This window comes from Odocoileus virginianus, chromosome 22 (genome assembly GCF_023699985.2).
Source record: "Odocoileus virginianus isolate 20LAN1187 ecotype Illinois chromosome 22, Ovbor_1.2, whole genome shotgun sequence".
NCBI lineage: Eukaryota > Metazoa > Chordata > Mammalia > Artiodactyla > Cervidae > Odocoileus > Odocoileus virginianus.
Window position 1 is genome coordinate 22,624,349 of NC_069695.1, and position 19,637 is coordinate 22,643,985.

Genomic DNA, 19,637 nt, shown 5'->3' on the forward strand with positions numbered 1-19,637 from the left:
GAGCCGCGCGCGAGGCGGCCCCGCGGCTCAGAGCGCCGAGCGGGGAGGCAGGGCTGGAGCGCAGACGGCCGACGCGCGGCGCGGCTGCCATGGGCGCGCACTGACTCGCTGCTCAGCGCGGACTTCCTCGGCGGCGCGGAGCTCCCCGGCTGGCGGTGCGTCTCCTCGGTCACCATGAAAGGTAGGGCGGGCTTCGGGGCGCGCGGGAGGGGGCGAGGTGCAGAGTTTCTCTGCGCTGATACCCGAGGGAGATCTGGTACTGGGTTTGGTGCGCGCAGGCTGGGGGTCGCCCCCGGGGCTCGAGAGACGGATACCGCCGGAGATCTAGGGGCGAGGGCGGGGGGGGTCATTTGAAGCCGGCAAGTACCGCCCTCCCCATTGGGTCTCAACAAAGTAGTTTGAAGCCCCAAGTCGTTGTTTACGGATTCCAGTTCCCAACTTTTTAATTGAAAAAATACGCCCAGGAGAGTGGAGGCATCATCACTCCCCACCCTCGGCCCCCCTAGTTCGCTCTGCGCCCTGGCGCACGCCCCACTCTCTCCACGGTCCCTCTCCCTCCCCGCCGTTGCCTCTTCCCCGTCTGAGAAGTCGACGGGTGTTTTCTCCAGGACTCGGGGATGTTCTCGGTGCGCCCTCCCCACATCTGGCAACGATTAGGTGCCCGCGGAGTTCAGCTGGCTCGGGAAGTGCGTTTGGCATCTTTCTCCATCAGCCCCACTGGCTGGAAAATCACCGCCCTGGGTTTCGCGTCCCTTCCATGTGCCCGCCTGCGGAGCTGTGCCCACGTGTGTTTAGGGGCGACACAGTCCCCCGGGCGGTGTCCACCGCAGGCGGGTTTAGGGAAGTGTCAGATGCTATCGCACCTTTTAGCGGAATCGCGAGGAGAAGCGCTTCGCAGGGAAGCCGTCTGTTGAGTAGAAAACGATCTGTCAACAGAATCTCTATCTGTATGTGAGATAAATAATCACATAGAAGGTATCCGAGGGAATCGTTTGGAGTTGGGCCGGCGTGGTGTTTACACAAGACTGGAATCCTGGCTTTGTGCTAGGATAACACGTCTTGGTCCCCGCACCGCCCGGACCCGAGTGAGGGGGCTCGGTTCGAGATGCCATCTGATCGCTAGGACCGAGCTTCCAGCAGTCCGAGAACGCGTGATGCGACCACTTTGACTTGCAAGCGTTGCTGATCCAGGCGCGCGCCTCGGGAGCCCCACAGACTTGGAAAGGAACTTTTGGCTCTAGGTTTCTCTCTGCAAGGCAGATCACGCTAAACAGTTTGGAGCGATAATGTCCTACCAATTAGCTCTCCTTCCAGGGGAGTTCTGTGTCCTTCTCTGGAGACCCTGGGAAGGAAGGGGACAAAACGCCAGGTGGAAGGGGTCCCGCCCCCCCGGGCCAGAGACACGAAAGATAGGATACTACGCAAGAGACACAAAGACAGGATTTCAAAACGCAGCGTGTGTGCGTTCCCTCTCTCTCCGTCTCAGTTTCTCTTCTCTTCATTTACATTCTAGGAAAGGGGCACTTTCCTTAGCCAGCACTGATTACGGGATCTTCCCAGAATGGCAAGAGTTCAGGCGGCTAAACTTTGCTCTGGCGTTCAGTTTAACCAGAAGTTAATCTTCTCATTGCTGGTCACTGAGGCTAGGAGGTTTTGAACTTTTGGAAAGATAAGCCAGCTCCTCATTTCATCAGCTCCCATGTGGCTTCCTAAACCCTGAAAATCTCCTTATGCTTTTGACTGGGTCAGTGACTGTTACTGCAGTTGGGGTATTGTTTTCAATGTTAATTCAAATCTGTAATGGAATACATACCTACAGGTTATATGTATATATGCTGTGTGCTAAGTCACTTCAGTTGTTGTGTCCAACTCTTTGCGACCTCATGGACTGTAGCCCACCAGGCTCCTCTGCCCATCGGATTCTCCAGGCAAAAATACTGGAGTGAGGAACCATTCCCTTCTCCAGGGAATCTTCCCGTCCCAGGGATCGAACTGAGTGAGTCTCCTCTGTTATAGGCAGATTCTTTATAGTCAGAGTCACCAGGGAAGTGTATGTATATATATGTGTGTGTGTGTGTGTGTGTGTATATATATATATGATTTACACTACATTCTAGACCAACTAGCACACTGCTGGGAGAAGGCTCATTGCTTATCCTCTGTGGTCTGGGCACTGCCTCAACACCCCACTGACCTTCTGCCCCAATAGGTGAAGGGCACTGAGGGGCTGAATTCCTGGGGAGGGGACTGAGGGGCTGAATTCCTGGGGAGGCTAGTCACTTTGAAGGCCTCTTTTAAAATGAAATGTTCTGTGAGAGGTTTGCTTACCAACAATTGTCATAGGATTTGTGTTTGTCTGGTGTATGAGGTGGGGAAGGGAGCAGACTGTGATGTTTTTTCAGTACCTACTAAGTGCACCAGTATGCTCCACCCTCTACAAGCACTTTATCAGGGAACCCTCTCAAACACCCTATAAGGTAGGCATTTTAACTCCTACACCATAGATGTGGAAACAGTCCAGAAGAAATAGAAACCAGCAACAAGGAGGGTAGTAGGCATCTAAAGACAAGCTTTGCCAGGTTCCCTTTGAGTCTTGGAGAGACCTAGGACACCAGATAGAACCCCTGGACTGGAAGAAAAGTGATTCTCAGACGATTAAGTAGCCAAGGAACTCGAAGCTGCTGCAGCAGCCAGGAAGGGATGGAGCCAAGAAATCAGACATAAGCCTTCTGAAGCCAAGCAGAGTGTGTTTTTAGCCAAAAACGAAAGCTGCCTTTACCAAGTAGAATTATTTGGACAATTTGTCATAGGTAACCAACGCAGAGTTTTCCTTGGGTTCGTAATTATGTCATAAAGCAATGAACTCATTATGTTTAAGCCAATGTATCATTAGTATTTGATTTCTCTAAGTGATAGAAGTCTGTGACAGACCTTGTAAATGCTTAAAATTGAAGTGTTAACCCAAAACATTCTTTAGCCAAATAGAAAATTAGTGGACATCTTAGAAACTACAGTAGTTTATTTGTCAAGGCAAAATTCAGCTACTATGCAAGTCAGATGCCTTTTTGAGGCACTTATTTGACTTCTAATTCTGATGTTTAAACTTGGGATATAGCCTTTGTAAAAACCCAGGCCTTTGGAGTCTAATTCCAAGGCTTCAGTGAGCCACAGCACCACCTATCTGTTGCGTTTAGCAACTATCTGTCTCTCTTAATATTTCTTCCTTCTCTGGAGTCCCAAGTAAAAAAATAATGACATCATTATACATTTTCCAGAAGAAAATTACTTGCCCTGTTGCTGTAATACTTTAAGTGTTCCACAGTGATTAAAACATGAAGTTGGTTTAATTTATTTCTAATTACATTTTCAATTAGCCGTACTGCACCATAAATTTCATGGTTTTTAATATTCACACTCTTTATGAAGGAATCTGACTCCTCTAGAATTAGGTGAGCCATTAAGAAACCACATTTCTAGTTCTGGAAGTTGGGAATATTGGTGAGTTTTAATGCAGTAGCACTTGTTACTTAAGAGATGGTCTGAAACAACCACCAGCATTGGTTCAAACCACTGTTCTAATTTAATGCAGGGAGGGGGTCAGTGCCATTAAAACATAGTGTCCAACTGCTTATGTGTGTGCTTTTGTGTGTAAACGTTTTTGAAATGCTATCTGGCAATGATACTTTTAAAAGGTGCTAGTAAGCAGTGTATTTCTACTCCCTATTTCCCAGACCGGCAGTCTCTTGGCTTTGCAGGTGTCTAAGATGTCTTGTCCTTAACTGGGATAAGCAAACACACATGTAGGTTCTGGCTGCTTTTAACATTGAAAGAATCATGTTTTCTGCAGGAAAATGGAAACAAAGCGAGGCCTTTTTCCTTCCACTGACTGGGAACTGAGGCTTCTTTTCCTCTAGAAGACAAATTTGCAACCCAGTTACACTTTGACTTTTCATTAGTTTGAAGATGCTTGACATTCCTAATCTGAGGTTTAATTATTGCTAAGTATATATCTTCCCAGTGGTCTCCTATGCAATTTTCCCAGATTGTTCCCATCCCCTGACCCCCACCCCCACCCCAACCATGTGGCTCATTCAGCAATAATGGTGTGAATGAGAAAAGCTGGCAGATGATAACTTCTAAGCTATAGCATAATTCTAATTTTCTGAATTCATGCTTATTTTTATTGAAGCATTATTTCAAAACCGTTGATGCAGCTGCTGTCTAAAATAAGTTAAATGGACTTCAAAGTGTTTGTTTTCAAATGAGAAAATAGGCATTTAAAGTTTAGTGATAGAAAAATGTTATGCCTCGAGTGAACCCAGCATGTGAGTGATCTCTCAGGAGGAAGTCTGATTCATGTCTTCCCACTAAGGGAAAAAGTGGTTAGGTGCTGGGAGGACTTTCCAGATGGCACTAGTGGTAAAGAACCTGTCTGCCAATGCAGAAGATATGAAAGACGCAGGTTTGATCCCTGGGTTGGGAAGATCCCCTGGAGAAGGGCGTGGCAATCCATTCCAGTTTTCTTGCCTGAAGAATCCCATGGACAGAGGAGACTGGCGGGCTATAGTCCACAGGGTCACAAATAGTCGGACACAGCTGAAGCAACTTAGCACTCACGCACAAGGAGCCCAGAATGGTGGCAGAGTGTAGCCTTTCTGCTTTTGAGGGGCAAATCAGAGTGAAAAGAATCAGGCAGTTGGGGGTCAGGGGACAGTGTTCTAGGTCACTTAGGTGATCATCTGTGAAAAGCGTCTACCCTTACTGCGAGTCAGCTCTAACCAGTCTGGTCCTGCCTTTCCGTCTTTTGTTCTTATGCCATTTTGAAGGTGCAGGCTCTCTCAGATTCTAGAATTCCTGTCTATACCCTGGAGGCAGGGAACAGGGTTGTGAGTGGGACAATAAATGCCAAGGACTTATTAAAACATTTGTTAAGTCCCTACCGTGTGCCGCAGTCCATGGATGCTGAGTGAGCAGAGTAGAAGAGGTCCCCTCCTGTCTGGCCTAAGACCTTAATAACGGGGCATCAAAGGTCTGAAGAAATTGCTGTGCTCCTCAGCCAATCACTGGAGAAACCTCTCTAGGCTGGAGTTCCTGCAGAGATAAGGCACATTCCAGGGTTGCTGCCCTTTGTAGAATTTATCTGCTGGGAGGTTTTCTTGTGACGGATTGAATGAGTGTGAATGGCTTGTTGAAGCCATTGACTCTGCTAACAGCCCCTGTGATGTCTTGCTGACAGGTTTGCCTTCAGACAGTGTAGCATTGTCAGAATTGCTTTTCAGGAACAGACTTAACCACCAATGATCAGCGATAATAATGACGATGATGATAATAATAACAATAAATAAACACTTTAACAAAGGATAGGAAGGTATTGACATTCCTCATAGAAACTTCACTCTTTACTACTGATAGCATGGTTTCTAATCACACCAGCCATCCAAAGCTTGGGGAAGGCAACTATTCAATCAAGCAGTAATTTGATTTCTATTTAAGTGAATGATGTTTGAAGGGCCCAAACCAAAATAGTACCCTGAACAGGTCCTGCTGATTGCTTAAGGGACCTTTGAAATTATATAGCAGTGAAAGCAGAAATGAGTAATCCCAAATTAAAATTCCAAAGAGAGTCCAGGAGCTTTCTTAACCCTTGAATTTATCACACAGTCCATCGATACTCTTAAAAATTATTAAGGAAAGATGTTTTTCAACATGGGAGGAGATTAAAAATTAATTTATTTATTGGAATTGGACATAGTAAATATGACTTATGCTTCCTGAGTCATTTGGGATGAAAATTCTTTGTTTTGTGAAGTCATATACATAAAAGGTTGGACATTTGACATACTGCGTGCAAAAACTAACTTGTCATTGGTTTGTGAAAACATCTGCACTTTTGAGGCCTAAGTCACTTAGTTATGACATAGAAATATTTAGAAAGTAGCTGATATATGTATATATGACATTATTCAAAGGCAAAATATCCAAATTTATATTCTAGATTTATAATCCAAAGTATTAATATATATTGATACTTTAAATATGCCTATCTCAAAAAATATAATTTTTACGTAGTGTTCCCAGGAGTGGAACCTGACAATTTCAGTGTGGTGAGGAGTGTGGGCTCTGAAACCAGAGGGCCTGGTGACCACATGCATATTCATTAACCTCCTGGGCCCCTCAGTTTCCTCATCTGTCAAATGGGGGGATAATAATGACATATACTGGATACCATTTTTTTCTTTTTTTTGAGGATTATATAGGTTAGTTTAGCTCAGTTGTTTAGAGTGGTGTCTTGCACTTAAGTAGAACTCAGGATATTTTAGATTTTGGAACACTGTATAATTATGACTTGCTGCTTATTCCAGGCAGGAGCATAATTGCCAATTATGAACCATTTATGTTAAGTTAATCAAGTGATACGGGCTTCCTTGGTGGCTCAGTGGTAAAGAATCTGCCTGCCAATATCCAAGGGGATACCCAAAATATTTAGCAACCCAGGTGACACGCTATTGAGGCCATGGTTCTCACAAACGCCTGCATGAAAGCCACTCTCCTAGAGCACTGGCCAGTGGAGGGTGGCTGTGGACTCCAGGGTGGGCACTGGGTATTTGACCCCAGGGGTGCCCTTCTCCCCTCCTCCCCCACTGGGCCAGTCATTGTAGGTGGGTGGTCGGACACACAAGAACAATTTGCAGGAATGGTACTTGCCAACTGGTTTGGAAGCAGTTAAACATCTTGAGAGCCTGGGGGACCACACTGTTCTGTTCCAGCAGTGATGATGCTACTAAAGAAGCTGGGGCTCCTGTCTCAGGGTGGAGACAGGACAGGGTGCACGGCAGTACTGAGCCCAGCTTGGAGGATAAGTTTGCATTCAGCCTTGCCTCTGTCCACGGTCCTTCAACCTGGCTCCTGAAAGTGCCTGACCTTGTTCTGATCAACATGGCATTTGCCAGAAGCTACCCAGTGCAGCCATGAAGGCTGCGAGCCCAGATCTTCTGTGCGGTCTCTCCAGGGTGAACTCTGCGTGCTGGCTCTTTGGACCCGGGGACCTTTTTTGGTCGTCAGCATCCATTGGACCAGTGGGCTTTTTTTTTTTTTTTTTTAGTCTACCTGACTTTTATCTTCCCTACACATTTCCTTGTTTTGTTTGCTTGATTTTTGTTCTTTCTTTTTTTGTTTATCAAAGTTAGAGATGCACATAGTTTAGAAAGTCAAAGAACATCCTATTTATTATGAAAAACAGCAATTTCCTGCCCAGCCTACTTCATTTCATCATTTTCCAGTCCCCAGAGGCAACCTCCTGAGAACATTTTTTACATTTGATTTTGGCATCGGTTCTCTACCGGAGCCTAAAAGACAGAATCCCTAAGCTCTGTTGCTTCAGATAACAGCTGTTTATTTGCTTACGACTCTGCGATTTAGGCTGGTCTCTTCGATTCAGGCTGGTCTCTGCTTCCGGAGGTGCTGATTGGGCTAGGGCATCCTGGGGAGGCTGGAGGACCAAAGGCGGGCCGGGCTCTCCCCTCCCCATCACAGTCTCTCGTTCCCCAGGGATCCCCTCTCGCCAGGTCACCTCTGGTCCAGCAGGGTGCCCGGATATTTCCCAAGGCCGCCAGCTGCCTAGGGGGCGAGAACAGAAGCTAAAGAACAGAGGTCTTGGAGAAGACCTAGGCCCCGAGGTCACCCACTGCTACTTCTGGAAAATTCCATCGGCCACAGCGAGTCACAAGGTCCTTCCAAATTCAAGAGAGTGGACATGAACTTGTACGTGGAGGGATGGAAAGAGTTGTTGGCAGTTCTTAATGTGGACAAGCTCCTATAGCCCCACGTCCTTAAGTGACATGTTTATGGCAGTCTTCATTTTCATTGGGCTTCCCAGGCAGTAAAGAATCCTCCTGCAATGCAGGAGACACGGGTATGATCCCTGGGTTGGGAAGATCCCCTGGAGAAGGAAATGGCAACCCACTCCTGTATTCTTGCTTGGGAAATCCCATGGACAGACGGGCCTGGCAGGCTATAGCCCATGGGGTCTCGAAGAGTCATTTTTATTATTTTAATTATTATTGTTATTATTTTGGTTTTGGGTGTTATATCTTGACTTCCCTTTGTGGCAGATGAGGATTTAGTTCTACCCTTCACCTCCACCTGGCTACTATCACGGATACCTCCTGATGCCCCTCATCATCCCAGTATGGTTGTATCACAATCTGAACTAGTTCGATATTTGGGGTTTATATTAATAAGATGTGTGTCTGTGTGTGCTGAGTGGCTTACAGTCACGCCTGACTCTTTGCAACCCTATTGACTGTAGCCTGCCAGGCTCCTCTGTCCATGGGACTCTCCAGGCAGGAATACTGGAGTGGGTTGCCATGCCCTCCTCCGGAGGCTCTTTCCAACCCAAGGATCAAACATGCGTCTCTTACGTCTCCCGTGTCTCCTACATTGGCAAGCGAATTCTTTACCACTAGTGCCATCTGAGTTTCTATAATATGCCACAGATGTGCTAGCTGATAGCAGCTAGCACATGATACAGGTACAGCATGATAAATGTCCCATTTTTAGCAGGCTTTCCATCTGAGGGAAGTCAGAACCAGAACAGGAATGTAAGACAGATGGAGATAATTGCCGTCACACTGATACAGAGGGGGTGCAGGGCAAGGAGAGGTAAATTCTAACCACAGGGATATTGCACAACTTGGTCCACAGATTGATTGGAACATCTTAATATGTATGACTCTCAGTTCTCCAAGCCAACTAAACTAAACTTTATTTGAACTCATGGTACTCTGAATTCAGTGATGCTCAAAGAATGTCAGCAAGAATTCTGTTCAGTGTTCTCTGTCATGAAACCTCTGGCCAGCGTGGATCTGTGCCAATTGCCAAGGAAAGTAAATAAAGTAAATAAAAATCATATTTTGAAATAGACAAGCAAAAGACATGTGGCCCGTAGGTATCGCAGTAAAAATGCTGTAGTACATCCATGTCAGCCAAGAAAGTACGTGCTTATAGATATAAATCTTCAATTAAACACATTTTGTTGTTTAGGATGTTAAGGTTTCTTCTTCCCTGCAGGCTAACTGCTGTCAAAAGCAGGGATTGAGTTCTGGCCATTGCAGAACTGAGAGGCCTTAAATCTTAACAAAATCCTCGCTCATGTCAGAGTGTAGCAACCGTGTGACATAGATTATGTCAGAGACAGATTTTGAGAAGTGGCAGGTTGTAAAGGTGACTAGGTCCTCCAGAGGCAATATCCTTATTTGAACCCATCACCTCTGCAGGCCCCTGAGACTGTAAAGAAAATCTGAGGGGCTTCCCTGGCCATCCAGAGGTTAAGTCTCCAAGCTTCCAGTGCAGGCGGTGAGGGTTTGATCCCTGGTTAGGGAACTAAGATCTCACATGCCACAATTGTTGTTGTTGTTCAGTCCCTAACTTGTGTTCGACTCTTCATGACCTCAGGGACTGCAGCCCGCCAGGCTTTCCTGTCCTCCACTATTTTCCTGAGTTTGCTCAAATTCATGTGCATTGAGTCAGTGATGCCATCCAACCATCTCATCCTCTGCCGCCCCCTTCTCCTTTTGCCTTCAGTCTTTCCCAGCATCAGGGTCTTTCCCAATGTGTCGGCTCTTTGCATCAGTTTGGCCGAAATATTGGAGCTTCAGCTTCGGTATCAGTCCTTCCAGTGAATATTCAGGGTTAATTTCCTTTAGGATTGACTAGTTTGATCTCTCTGCAGTCCAAGGGACTCTCAAGAGTCTTCCCCGGCACCACAATTCGAAAGCCATCAATTCACATGTGGCCTAAATAAATAAATAAATAAGATGACTTTTCTAAAAGAAAAGAAAATCTGGGATGCACTTAGCCTGGGTCCACTGAGTGTGAGGAAAGGGTTTTGAGCACAAAATATAACCTTGCACATGAGATCAGGCTGTTTGTCTTCCTCAAACCCATCTGCCAGCTATGTGGGTCCTGTGGTAGCCTTTTGCCCTCTCGGATGCTCAGGCACTGGGGACAGCTGACCTTGCCTCCTCTCTCCTATGGCCTGTATAGTTCAGTGTAGGCCATCCACACAGCCACAAGCCCTGGCAGCTCCTGCTTCTTCCTCTTTTCAGTTCCCAAAATGAACCACTCCATCACCAGCCTGAATCATCTGTTTGCTAATGACACAGCTGGGGACTCTGACAGGGGCTCTGCACCATCCCCACCTTAATGGAATGTCTACGAAGCATCACCTGCCCAATGCAACCCAGCTTTTAAGGATGTGAAAATTCAACTCTTGAAAATACACCGAGTGAAACAAAGCTGAACCTTTTCTCTCTCTTTTAGCACGTCCCAGAGTCTAATAGTTCCAAAACCACAATGAATTTTCAAGAAGGGATAATGGTATACTGTGTTTCCCCCAAACTCTCTTTTTTTCCTCCAAAGAACAAATGTTAAGAAAGGTTAAGATGTTTCTCCAAGATACCTTCCCTGATAATCCCAGTAATTTGTTCTCTAGGTACTTTGTACCCTGAGTATCTCAGATGATTTAGTACCTGTTTGTAGAGTTGAATGAGACAGGGATTTATATTCTTTTGGTAGCTGCTATGGCACTTCGCAGGTGGCGCTAGTGGTATAGAACCCTCCTGCCAATGCAGGAGACATGAGACGTGGGTTCGATCTCTGGGGTGGGAAGATCCCCTGGAATAGGAAATGGCAATCCACTCCAGTGTTCTTGCCTGGAGAATCCCATGGACAGAGGAGCTTGGCGGGCTACAGTTCATGGAGTAACAAAGAGTCAGACACGACTAAGTGACTGAGCACATAAGAATTTCTCATCCTTTACAGACAACCAGTGGGAATTTGCTGAGTGATGCAGGGAGCTTAAACCTGGTGCTCTGTGACAACTTAGAAGGGTGGGATGGGGTGGGAGGTGGGAAGGAGGTTCAGGAGGGAGGGGACATATGTATACCTATGGCTGATTCTTGTTGATGTATGGCAGAAACCAACATGATATTGTAAAGCAATTATCCTCCAATTAAAAATTAAATTTTTAAAAATTTTAATAAAAAAAAAATTTCTCATCCTCTTGGGATGCAGGTTAAGTTGAACAACAGGACATCCTCTTTGAGTCCTATCAGGGGTCGCCCATAAGGCCTTTGTTTCCTTGAACTGCTAATGGGTTGTAGTAGGTTAATTTGGAGGCAGCACTGAATTGCTTTAATAATAGAAGTCTGAGACGTTTGAAGTTCCCAGGGAAATTTCAGGAAGGAGAGAGGAGTCAGGCAGACCAAAAATGCTGCATGGGAAAAAGACCAGAGAGGAAAAAGAAAACAAACAAACAAACTAATGGTAGGTCTGCTGAAAAGACGCTTTGGGGAGAACACTAATTTTTAAGCTGTTTGCTACTGAAAGCACAGCACAAGCTGCTTTTTTGTCTCCACGGTGAGGTTGTCACTGGTTGATCCTTGGCCCACAACCTGTGCATGTGAGTGAATTCTTGTGTGGTCACGGCTCTGTAGCAGAGGGGCTGGAGCTGGCAGGGGGAAACTGATGCCTGGGTGGCATTGTTACCTATACTAATGTCCCATCAACTCCACTGGTCTATAAGCACCTATTTAGTGACTGAGTGAATAAGTGCGTGGATTTCTAAGCTGAAGCAGCAGGTAATGGTTTCTCTCTCTCTCTTTTTTTTGCTGTGCCACATGGCATGTGTGATCTTAGTTCCTTGTTGAGGGATGGCACCTGTGCCGCCTGCATTGGAAGTGTGGAGTCTTAACCTTTGGACCTCCAGGGAAATCTCCCAAGGGTTTCCCTTTAGAAACTAGATCAGACCTTCCAGGTATCAATGAGAGAATTACTTAGGAAAGTGGGCACAGGCTAGGGGCTTAATATGTCTTTGGTGAACTAACCAATCCCCAAGTCAGCGAGAAAAAGGTGCTCTTCTTTTGGTTATAAGCACATTCTTCCATCTAGAAAGAATGAAAGCTTTAATCCTTGACAGAAGAAGATGACTTGAATTATGAAACCCAGGATTTCTAGATTCCAAACAAGTCTCTTCCTTGTCCACTAAATAAAGAAACATGGTAAAATACAGAGATTTTGACTTCTCCATGGTCTTAGGAATAGTTCTTCTCTTACATTTTTCATAACAGTGTTTTCATAACACTTCATGACAGACTAGTGTGCTGATGATCAGCATGTTGTGTGGGATATCTCACACGCCTTGGTTTTGCCACAGCGTTTCAAGGTTCAGTTATAACTAGGTCCTGCGTCCCATTGTGGGCTGAAAAAGATAATCACAGAGGCTTTATTTCCCCGCTCTGTTTCTATTTTCTTTGAAAGCCTATCAGCTTCTTGAGGGAAGGGAACATGTCTCACTCATTTCTGCAGCCACACTGCCTGGCAGTCTCTGGGCCATAGTGAGCGCTGAGTCAGCACTTTTGAACTGAACTGTATGTGGGTGGAGGGAAGCTGATTGCTGGAGCAGTGGTGGTGACCAACTCAAGAATAACTGGTTACACAATAGCCAAGACACGGAAGCAATTTAAATGTCCACCAACAGAAGAATGGATAAAGAAGATGTGGTGTGTGTGTGTGTGTGTGTGTGTGTGTATACGTGTGTGTGTATGCATAGGAATATCACGCAGCCATTAAAAAGAATGAAATAATGTCATCTGCAACAACATGGATGTACCTAGAGAGTGTCATGCTGAGTGAAGTAAGTCAGACAGAAAAGGGAAAATGTCATATGTCATCTCTTATATATAGAATTTAAAAAGAAATTATACAAATGAACTTAACTTACAAAACAGAAATGGATTCACAGACTTAGAGAACAAACATGTTTACCGTGGGGAAGGATGGGGGGATGGGATAGTTAAGGGATCTGGGCATTGACATGTACACTCTGCTAAAACGGATAACCAATAAAGACCTACTTTATAGCACAAGGAGCTCTGCTCAATGTTATATGGCAACCTGGAAGGGAGAGGAGTTTGGGAGAGAATGGATACATGTATATATATGGCTGATTCCCTTCCCTTTTCACTTGAAACTATCACAACATTGTTTGTTAATTGGCTATACCCCAACACAAAATAAAAAATTTTTTAAAAAGGAAGAGAAGAAAAAGAAGTATCCTTTAGAGACTTTCCTCATGGTCCCATGATTAAGACTTCGCCTTCCTTTGCAGGGGATGTGGGTTTGATCCCTGATTGGGGAGCTAAGATCCCACATGTCTTGGGACCAAATTACCAAAAAACATAAAATAGAAGCACTATCGTGGCAAGTTCAATAAAGACTTTAAAAAATTGGAGTATTTTTATCCTATTGTTCATTGCAGCACTACTGACAATAGCTAGAACATGGAAGCAACCTAGATATCCATTGACAGATGAGTGGATAAATAAGCTGTGGTACATGTACACAATGGAATATTACTCAGCCATAAAAAGGAACGCATTTGAGTCAGTTCTGATGAGGTGGGTGAACCTAGAACCTATTATACAGAGTGAAGTGAGTCAGAAAGAGAAAGATAAATGTTGTATTCTAATGCATGTATACGGAATCTAGAAAAATGGTACTGAATAATTTATTCATAGGGCAGCAGTTGAGAAACAGAAATAGAGAATGGACTTATGGACATGGGAAGAGGGCAGGAGAGGGTGAGATGTATGGAAAGAGTAACATGGAAACTTACATCACCATATGTAAAATAGATAGGCAACGGGAATTTGCTTTATGGCTCAAGAAACTCAAACAGGGGCTCTGTATCAACCTAGAGGGGTGGGATGGGGAGGGAGCTGGGAGGGAGGCTCAGGAGGGTGGGGATATGTGTATTCCTATGGCTGATTCATGTTGAGGTTTGACAGAAAACAACAAAATTCTGTAAAGCAATTATCCTTCAATAAAAACATAAATTTAAAAAAAATTGGAGTTTTTTTTTTTTTTAAGTATCCTGTAATCAGGTACACCCATACCTGACAGAAGTGTGAAATGAGAAGCTCATTATCAGTGTGATAAGGAATTGCATCATAACCACCTAAGGAGGAGTATTTAGGCTTTTGGTAGAAAGCGTGGCTGATACAATATCACCCTTGTTTCCACAGTGGCCCCACCTTTAGGAATCCCCACAACAAGGAAATCCATTTACTGGGAAACCATCCATCAGTCCCAGTTATCCATTGGAAGGAGAGTGGGGAAAGATTTGGCTATCCTTGCAGGAGTTATACTGGGCTCCTGAGATGCCACAGTTGGTAGAAGAGGTGACCCAACAGCCTGGCATCTGCAGAGAAAGGCCCTAGGCTCAGTTATATGACGATAACTTGACCCTTTTGTCTGTTGATTATTCAGTCATTTATTCACCAAAATCTATTAAGCCTGTGCTGTGACAGGGTTTTTCCGGGTAGCTCAAATGGTAAAGAATCTGCCTGCAATGTGGGAGGCCTTAGTTCGATCCTTGGGTCGGGAAGATCCCCTAGAGAAGGGAGTGGCAACTCACTGCAGTATTCTCATCTGGAGAATTCCAGGGACAGAGGAGCCTGGTGGGCTACAGTCCATGGGTTCGCAAAGAGTTGGACATGACTGAGTGACTCACACTTCTGTGACAGGCACCATTCTAGATACATGAAATTCATTCATGAAGTCAGTAAAAAAGTTTCTGCTCATGGGATGTGTGATAACACACATGTACACATAAATGAGAATGACATCAGAGAGTAATATTAAAGTAGGATGATTTGACACAGAATGGCTAAGTGGGGGTCCAGAAAAAAGGCATCTCACAGGCACCATACCTCCGCTGAGACCTGAATTAGGAGGAGGTGCCTAAGGAGCCAGAGGAAGAGCATTCCAGGCTGAGGGAGCAGCCAGTACAAGGACCCTTTGGCATTTCTCTTGGTGTGCTCCTGGAGTGAGGAGCAGGGTGGGCGAGGGGAGGGTGGAGCAGGTGGAAACGGAAGGAGTTGAGTCCAGCCCTTCCGGTCTTACCAGGGTTAACGCTCTGTCTTCTCTTCCCGGTCTCCCCCCGCAGACGATTTTGCAGAGGAGGAGGAGGTACATTCCTTCGGTTACAAGCGGTTTGGTAAGTTCCAACAAAGCTCCGTTCCTTCTCTGTGCTCCATCTGGGAAATGGTAATGTGACTGCAGCCGGACCTCTGATGCACAAGAACATGTGTGGCTCTAAGGCCCAGTTCTGGTTGCATGTTGAGTTTCTGTATTAACAAGTAGGTGATTTGTCACGAAATCAGAGGGTCGTGGGACAGGAGTTGCACCCAGGCGTGGTTGGGGAAGGGATGGGATGCTTGGGGGCTTGCCGAATACAAACCAGATGGCCTAACAGGAACAACATGGTGGGGAAGGTTAATCTGTGACAAGACAGGCATTTCTCTATTTTGAGATTTAGGAGACATCTTTTCCCTTTTTCCTCAAGGCCCATGCTCTTAACTTAGTCATCGTTAAGGGAGAAGTGAGAGGAAGAACTTTTCCAGGAATCCAGCTAGACACCATAGGCTCCATGGTAGGCTGAACAAAGATACCCTCATTCTAATCCCTGGAACTTGAATGTTGCCTTCTGTGGCAGAAAGCATTTTGCAGATGTGATTAAGTGGAGACTGAGAAGGGGATGTTATTTTGTACTACGTGGGTGGGCTCTAAATGTAGTCATAGGTAACCTTGTACAAGGGAGGGAGAGGAAGATTTGACTGTGGAGAGAAGATGGGATGATGGGAACAGAGAGTGGTGTGATGAGCACTGCAGATGGAGGAAGGGGCCACAAGCCAAGGGATGCATGTGACCACTAGATGCTAAAAAAGGCAAGGAAATAGATTTTCTGTTCGGAGAACTTTGGTGGGAGTGCAGCCCTGCCAACGTCTTGACTTTGGCTGACTGAAGCTCATCTGAGACTTCTGGCCTCTCAAACTAGAAGAGAAGACATCAGTATTGTTTTAAGCCACCAGGTTTGCGGTGATCTGTCACGGCAGCCACAGGAAACACACGCTAGCTCCTATGTTCCTTGGCTGCTGTTCTCGGATGGTCTTCTGTCTTTGACCATGCTTCCCGGGTTCTGCAGTTTGGCATCGAACTGCCAATGAAAACAGGACAAAAGTTCCAAAGACAGTTCAAAGGAACTGAGGTTTTTCTGTCTAGCGTGTTTCTATTCCTTGATTGGAGGAAATGAAGAAGGGTAGAGTAAAAAGGAATGAGAGAGAATGTGTGTCTGTCAGAGAGAGAGAGAGAGAGAGACAATATGAAAGAGAATAAATCTACTTCCTGTTGCTTAAAAAAAAAATTCCTGGCCGGACTTTGATTAAAGTTAACATCCCCCAGCTGCTCTGGCTCTCTCATCACTTTAGCATTTTTCCTTCTGGATATGTGCTTATGTATTTCTTTCTGGGAATAAAATAGGGTTTAATGTGGGAATGCAGTGGCATGGAGCCCATGGCCCCTCCATTCATGTGCTGGCAGAGAGGCTTTGCCCACCATGCCCTCCCCTTCCCCCCACTACTGTTCTTTATCTGCACAATTACATGTTTCAGGATTAATACCATGTGTTGGGCTGCTTTCCCATCGTGGGTTCATTGAAGGCCATCATAGGAGTGAAGAGGAAACAAGACATGATAAAGGAGAGGAAAAACAAAACAAAAATTAAAAGGTAGAAATAAGGAGGAAAATCAAACTTTTAAATATAAGGCAGAATAAATATTCACATGCCCGTATATTTTAGAAATCAGTAGATTGCAGATCTCCATTGTGGAAATCAGTAGAAACATGAAGAGCCAAGAGAAAAGAGCAACCTGAAGAGAAATTTTATTTAAAATTTAGTGACTCTGTAAGTAGCTAGATGGGCAGGGGTTTGATGGATGACACAAAAGCATAGTAAGTTGCTGAAGGGATTTAATTTACGGTGGTTAAGTGATGTGTGGAAACCACTAACTGATGATCAGAGGGAGATGTGATAACAATGTACAAATACTGGAGGACGAGGGAGGCATGGAGAGACGGATGCCACATAGCACTAGTAGAAGAACAGAGGGATGGAATGGAAACGGGAAACTTTGGAATGGACCGTGAGAGAGACATACCGAGTTTGACATTTGGGTTCAATTGTTAGGCACAGTGCTGGATAGCCAGCATTGGGGTCAAGTAGAATTTGGAAGAGATTTTGCAGTGATCTGTATCGGCCTTTAATTTTACAGATAAGTAAGGTGAGGCCCGGGTAGATTAAGTCCTTGCTCAGGCAGGTTAACTGGAGCTGGGTTGGATGGTGGGTCTTTGAACTCTCGGGCCAGCGTAGTTTTGAGGAAGGTCCAACAGTGAGGTTGAGGTTGACCTCTCAACTCCTGTGTCCTGGAAGCATCCCTGCTGTTCTGGTACCCTGAAGTGAGCTGAATACCCAATCTGGCCCCACCAGGGAGGCCTTATCACTTTCACAGTGCCTGGAACTCTGGACCTGGTTTTAGAGAAGGTAAATGGGTTTTGGAGCTTCCTAGGTGGCTCAGTGGTAAAGAGCTGGCCTGCTAATGCAGGAGAGGTGGGTTCCATCCCGGGGTCAGGAAGATCCCCTGGAGGAGGCAATGGCAGCCCACTTTAGTATGCTTGCCTAAAAAAATCCAGAGGACAGAGGAGCCTGGCAGACTACAGTCCATGGGGTAGTTGTTGGACAAAGAGTTGGACACAATTGAGCAGCTCAGCATGCATGGAAATGGGTTTTTAGAGGCTGGGACTGGTCATTGAAAGCAGCAGAACCCAAGAACCCATTCCTTCAGGTATGATTCAATTTTAACCATGAAAGGAAGACAAAGTTGGTGAAAGATGGTGAGTGGGGGCATCCAGAGACCAGGCAGTCCTGTCGGCCCTGCCCCCACTTACTGTTGTGACCTGGGACCAGACACTTCCACTCTGTGGGTCTCAGATGCTGCATCCGCCTGCTGGGCAGAGTGACACCTGCCATGGTGGTAAGTCCAGCTCACAAAGCTTTAGTGCAACTGAGAAGGGTACTAGATGGACAAGTGCTTTGAACGTGCAGTGCTATGTAAACGAAGATGGTGGTACCACTTGCTTGGGATTTGGGGCTGTTATCGCTTTCTGGACATTTTAATCCAGCTGCTGCAGAATATGGGCTTCCCTGGTGGCTCAGATGGTAAAAAAAAATCCTCCTGCAATGTGGGAGACCTGGGTTCGATCCCTGGGTTGAGAAGATCCCCTGGAGAAGGAAATGGCAACCCACTCCAGTATTCTTGCCTGGAGAATCCCATGGCCAGAGGAGCCTGGTGGGCTACAGTCCATGTGGTCACAAAGAGTCGGACACCACTGAGCGACAGAGCACACACTGCATAATATGGAAATGTGCCAGGTCTGAAATCTCATTCCTAAAAAGAGAGGTGAAGATGAGCACGGTAGTAGTATCATTGGCTTTTATTTTTGCAAAAGAGACTGATAACCTAAGCGTCCATGTATGCTTTAGTTGTGTTTGACTCTGTGCATAGGGTTTAGTTATTGTCTAACTTTGGAGAAGGAAATGCAACCCACTCCAGGATTCTTGCCTGGAGAATTCCATGGAAAGAGGAGCCTGGAGAGCTACAGTCCATGGGGTCACAAAGAGTCGGACATGACTAAACCCCTAACAAACATTGTCTAATTTTAGGTAAGTCTTGTTTGTGCAAATACAGTGGTTAAAACCTGAATTTAGACTGTAGATGAATTATTTGCAGGGATTAATTATTTGCAGGGATTAATTATTTGCAGGGCGTGGGGGCTACTATTTTAGCAAATTGTTATCTGGTAGCTTGCTTCCAAAATTATTTATGTATATTTATTCAGAAACATTTGCTACATAAAGTCAAGGCTTGTTTACATAATAATATTGTACTTTTTCAAATTCAGTACAGAATTAAAATAGCAAAATGGGTGATCATCTCCAATAATCTCATATGTGATGGTATTATTTTGGAATGGTCATCCCTTGTCTATTCAAGGATTCATTGTCACATTTTGGTTTCAACCAAGGCTTCTGTTTTTCTTCCATATGTCTTCATGTCCTGCTTTATTAGCCCCTTGCCCAAAGTTCTGGGCAGGTGTCTAGAGAAGAGATTGATTTAAGTTTGATGGGTTTGCCACTTATCTGCTCCTCTGATGAAAGCTCTGATGAGGGGAAGCTTTGAAAGGTTAATGAAGTGAGCATTTTCAAATTTTCATCAGATTCTGTGGGGCAGTGTTTCTTGGCTTCAGTGTGCAGAGTTAATTAATTTGGGATGTAACTATAGTTACAGCTTGGCAGGGTTCATTCTCTGGAACATGAGGTACCACTATATCAGGTTTTATTTTTTATGGCTAGAATATGATATATATTACAATGATATCTTTCTACTTATTTCCCAGTTACTATTTTCTTCAAAAATATCACACGTGGCTCTAGGATCTTTAATTAGCATAGTTCTCAGAAAGGGAAAGAGAATTTGCTCCTACTCTACAGGACACATATGAATTCATAAAATTTGGAATTTTCAGTAAGTTGCTCCAAAAATAGCTTCTGAAACCTTCTGATTAGTCATGTGATTAACACGAGTACATTCAAGTTAAAAAGTTTTTTTTTCCCATTAATAGAGGGTTTTTTTCCCCCCATGATAGAGTAGGAGGGAAGAAGAATGTCATTTCAGCTCCAA

The 19,637-nt window shown here is 45.0% G+C and overlaps 1 protein-coding gene across 1 annotated transcript in view; it reads left to right on the forward strand.

The window, feature by feature from the left end:
• The window catches only part of COLEC12 (collectin subfamily member 12), a 178,927-nt gene continuing 159,290 nt past the window's right edge, over nucleotides 1-19,637 (forward strand). The window contains exons 1-2 of the mRNA XM_020881753.2: nucleotides 1-181; nucleotides 15,008-15,058. Coding sequence (XP_020737412.2) covers nucleotides 175-181; nucleotides 15,008-15,058 — 58 coding nt within the window. The 5' untranslated portion in view covers nucleotides 1-174. The remainder of the gene's footprint in view (nucleotides 182-15,007; nucleotides 15,059-19,637) is intronic.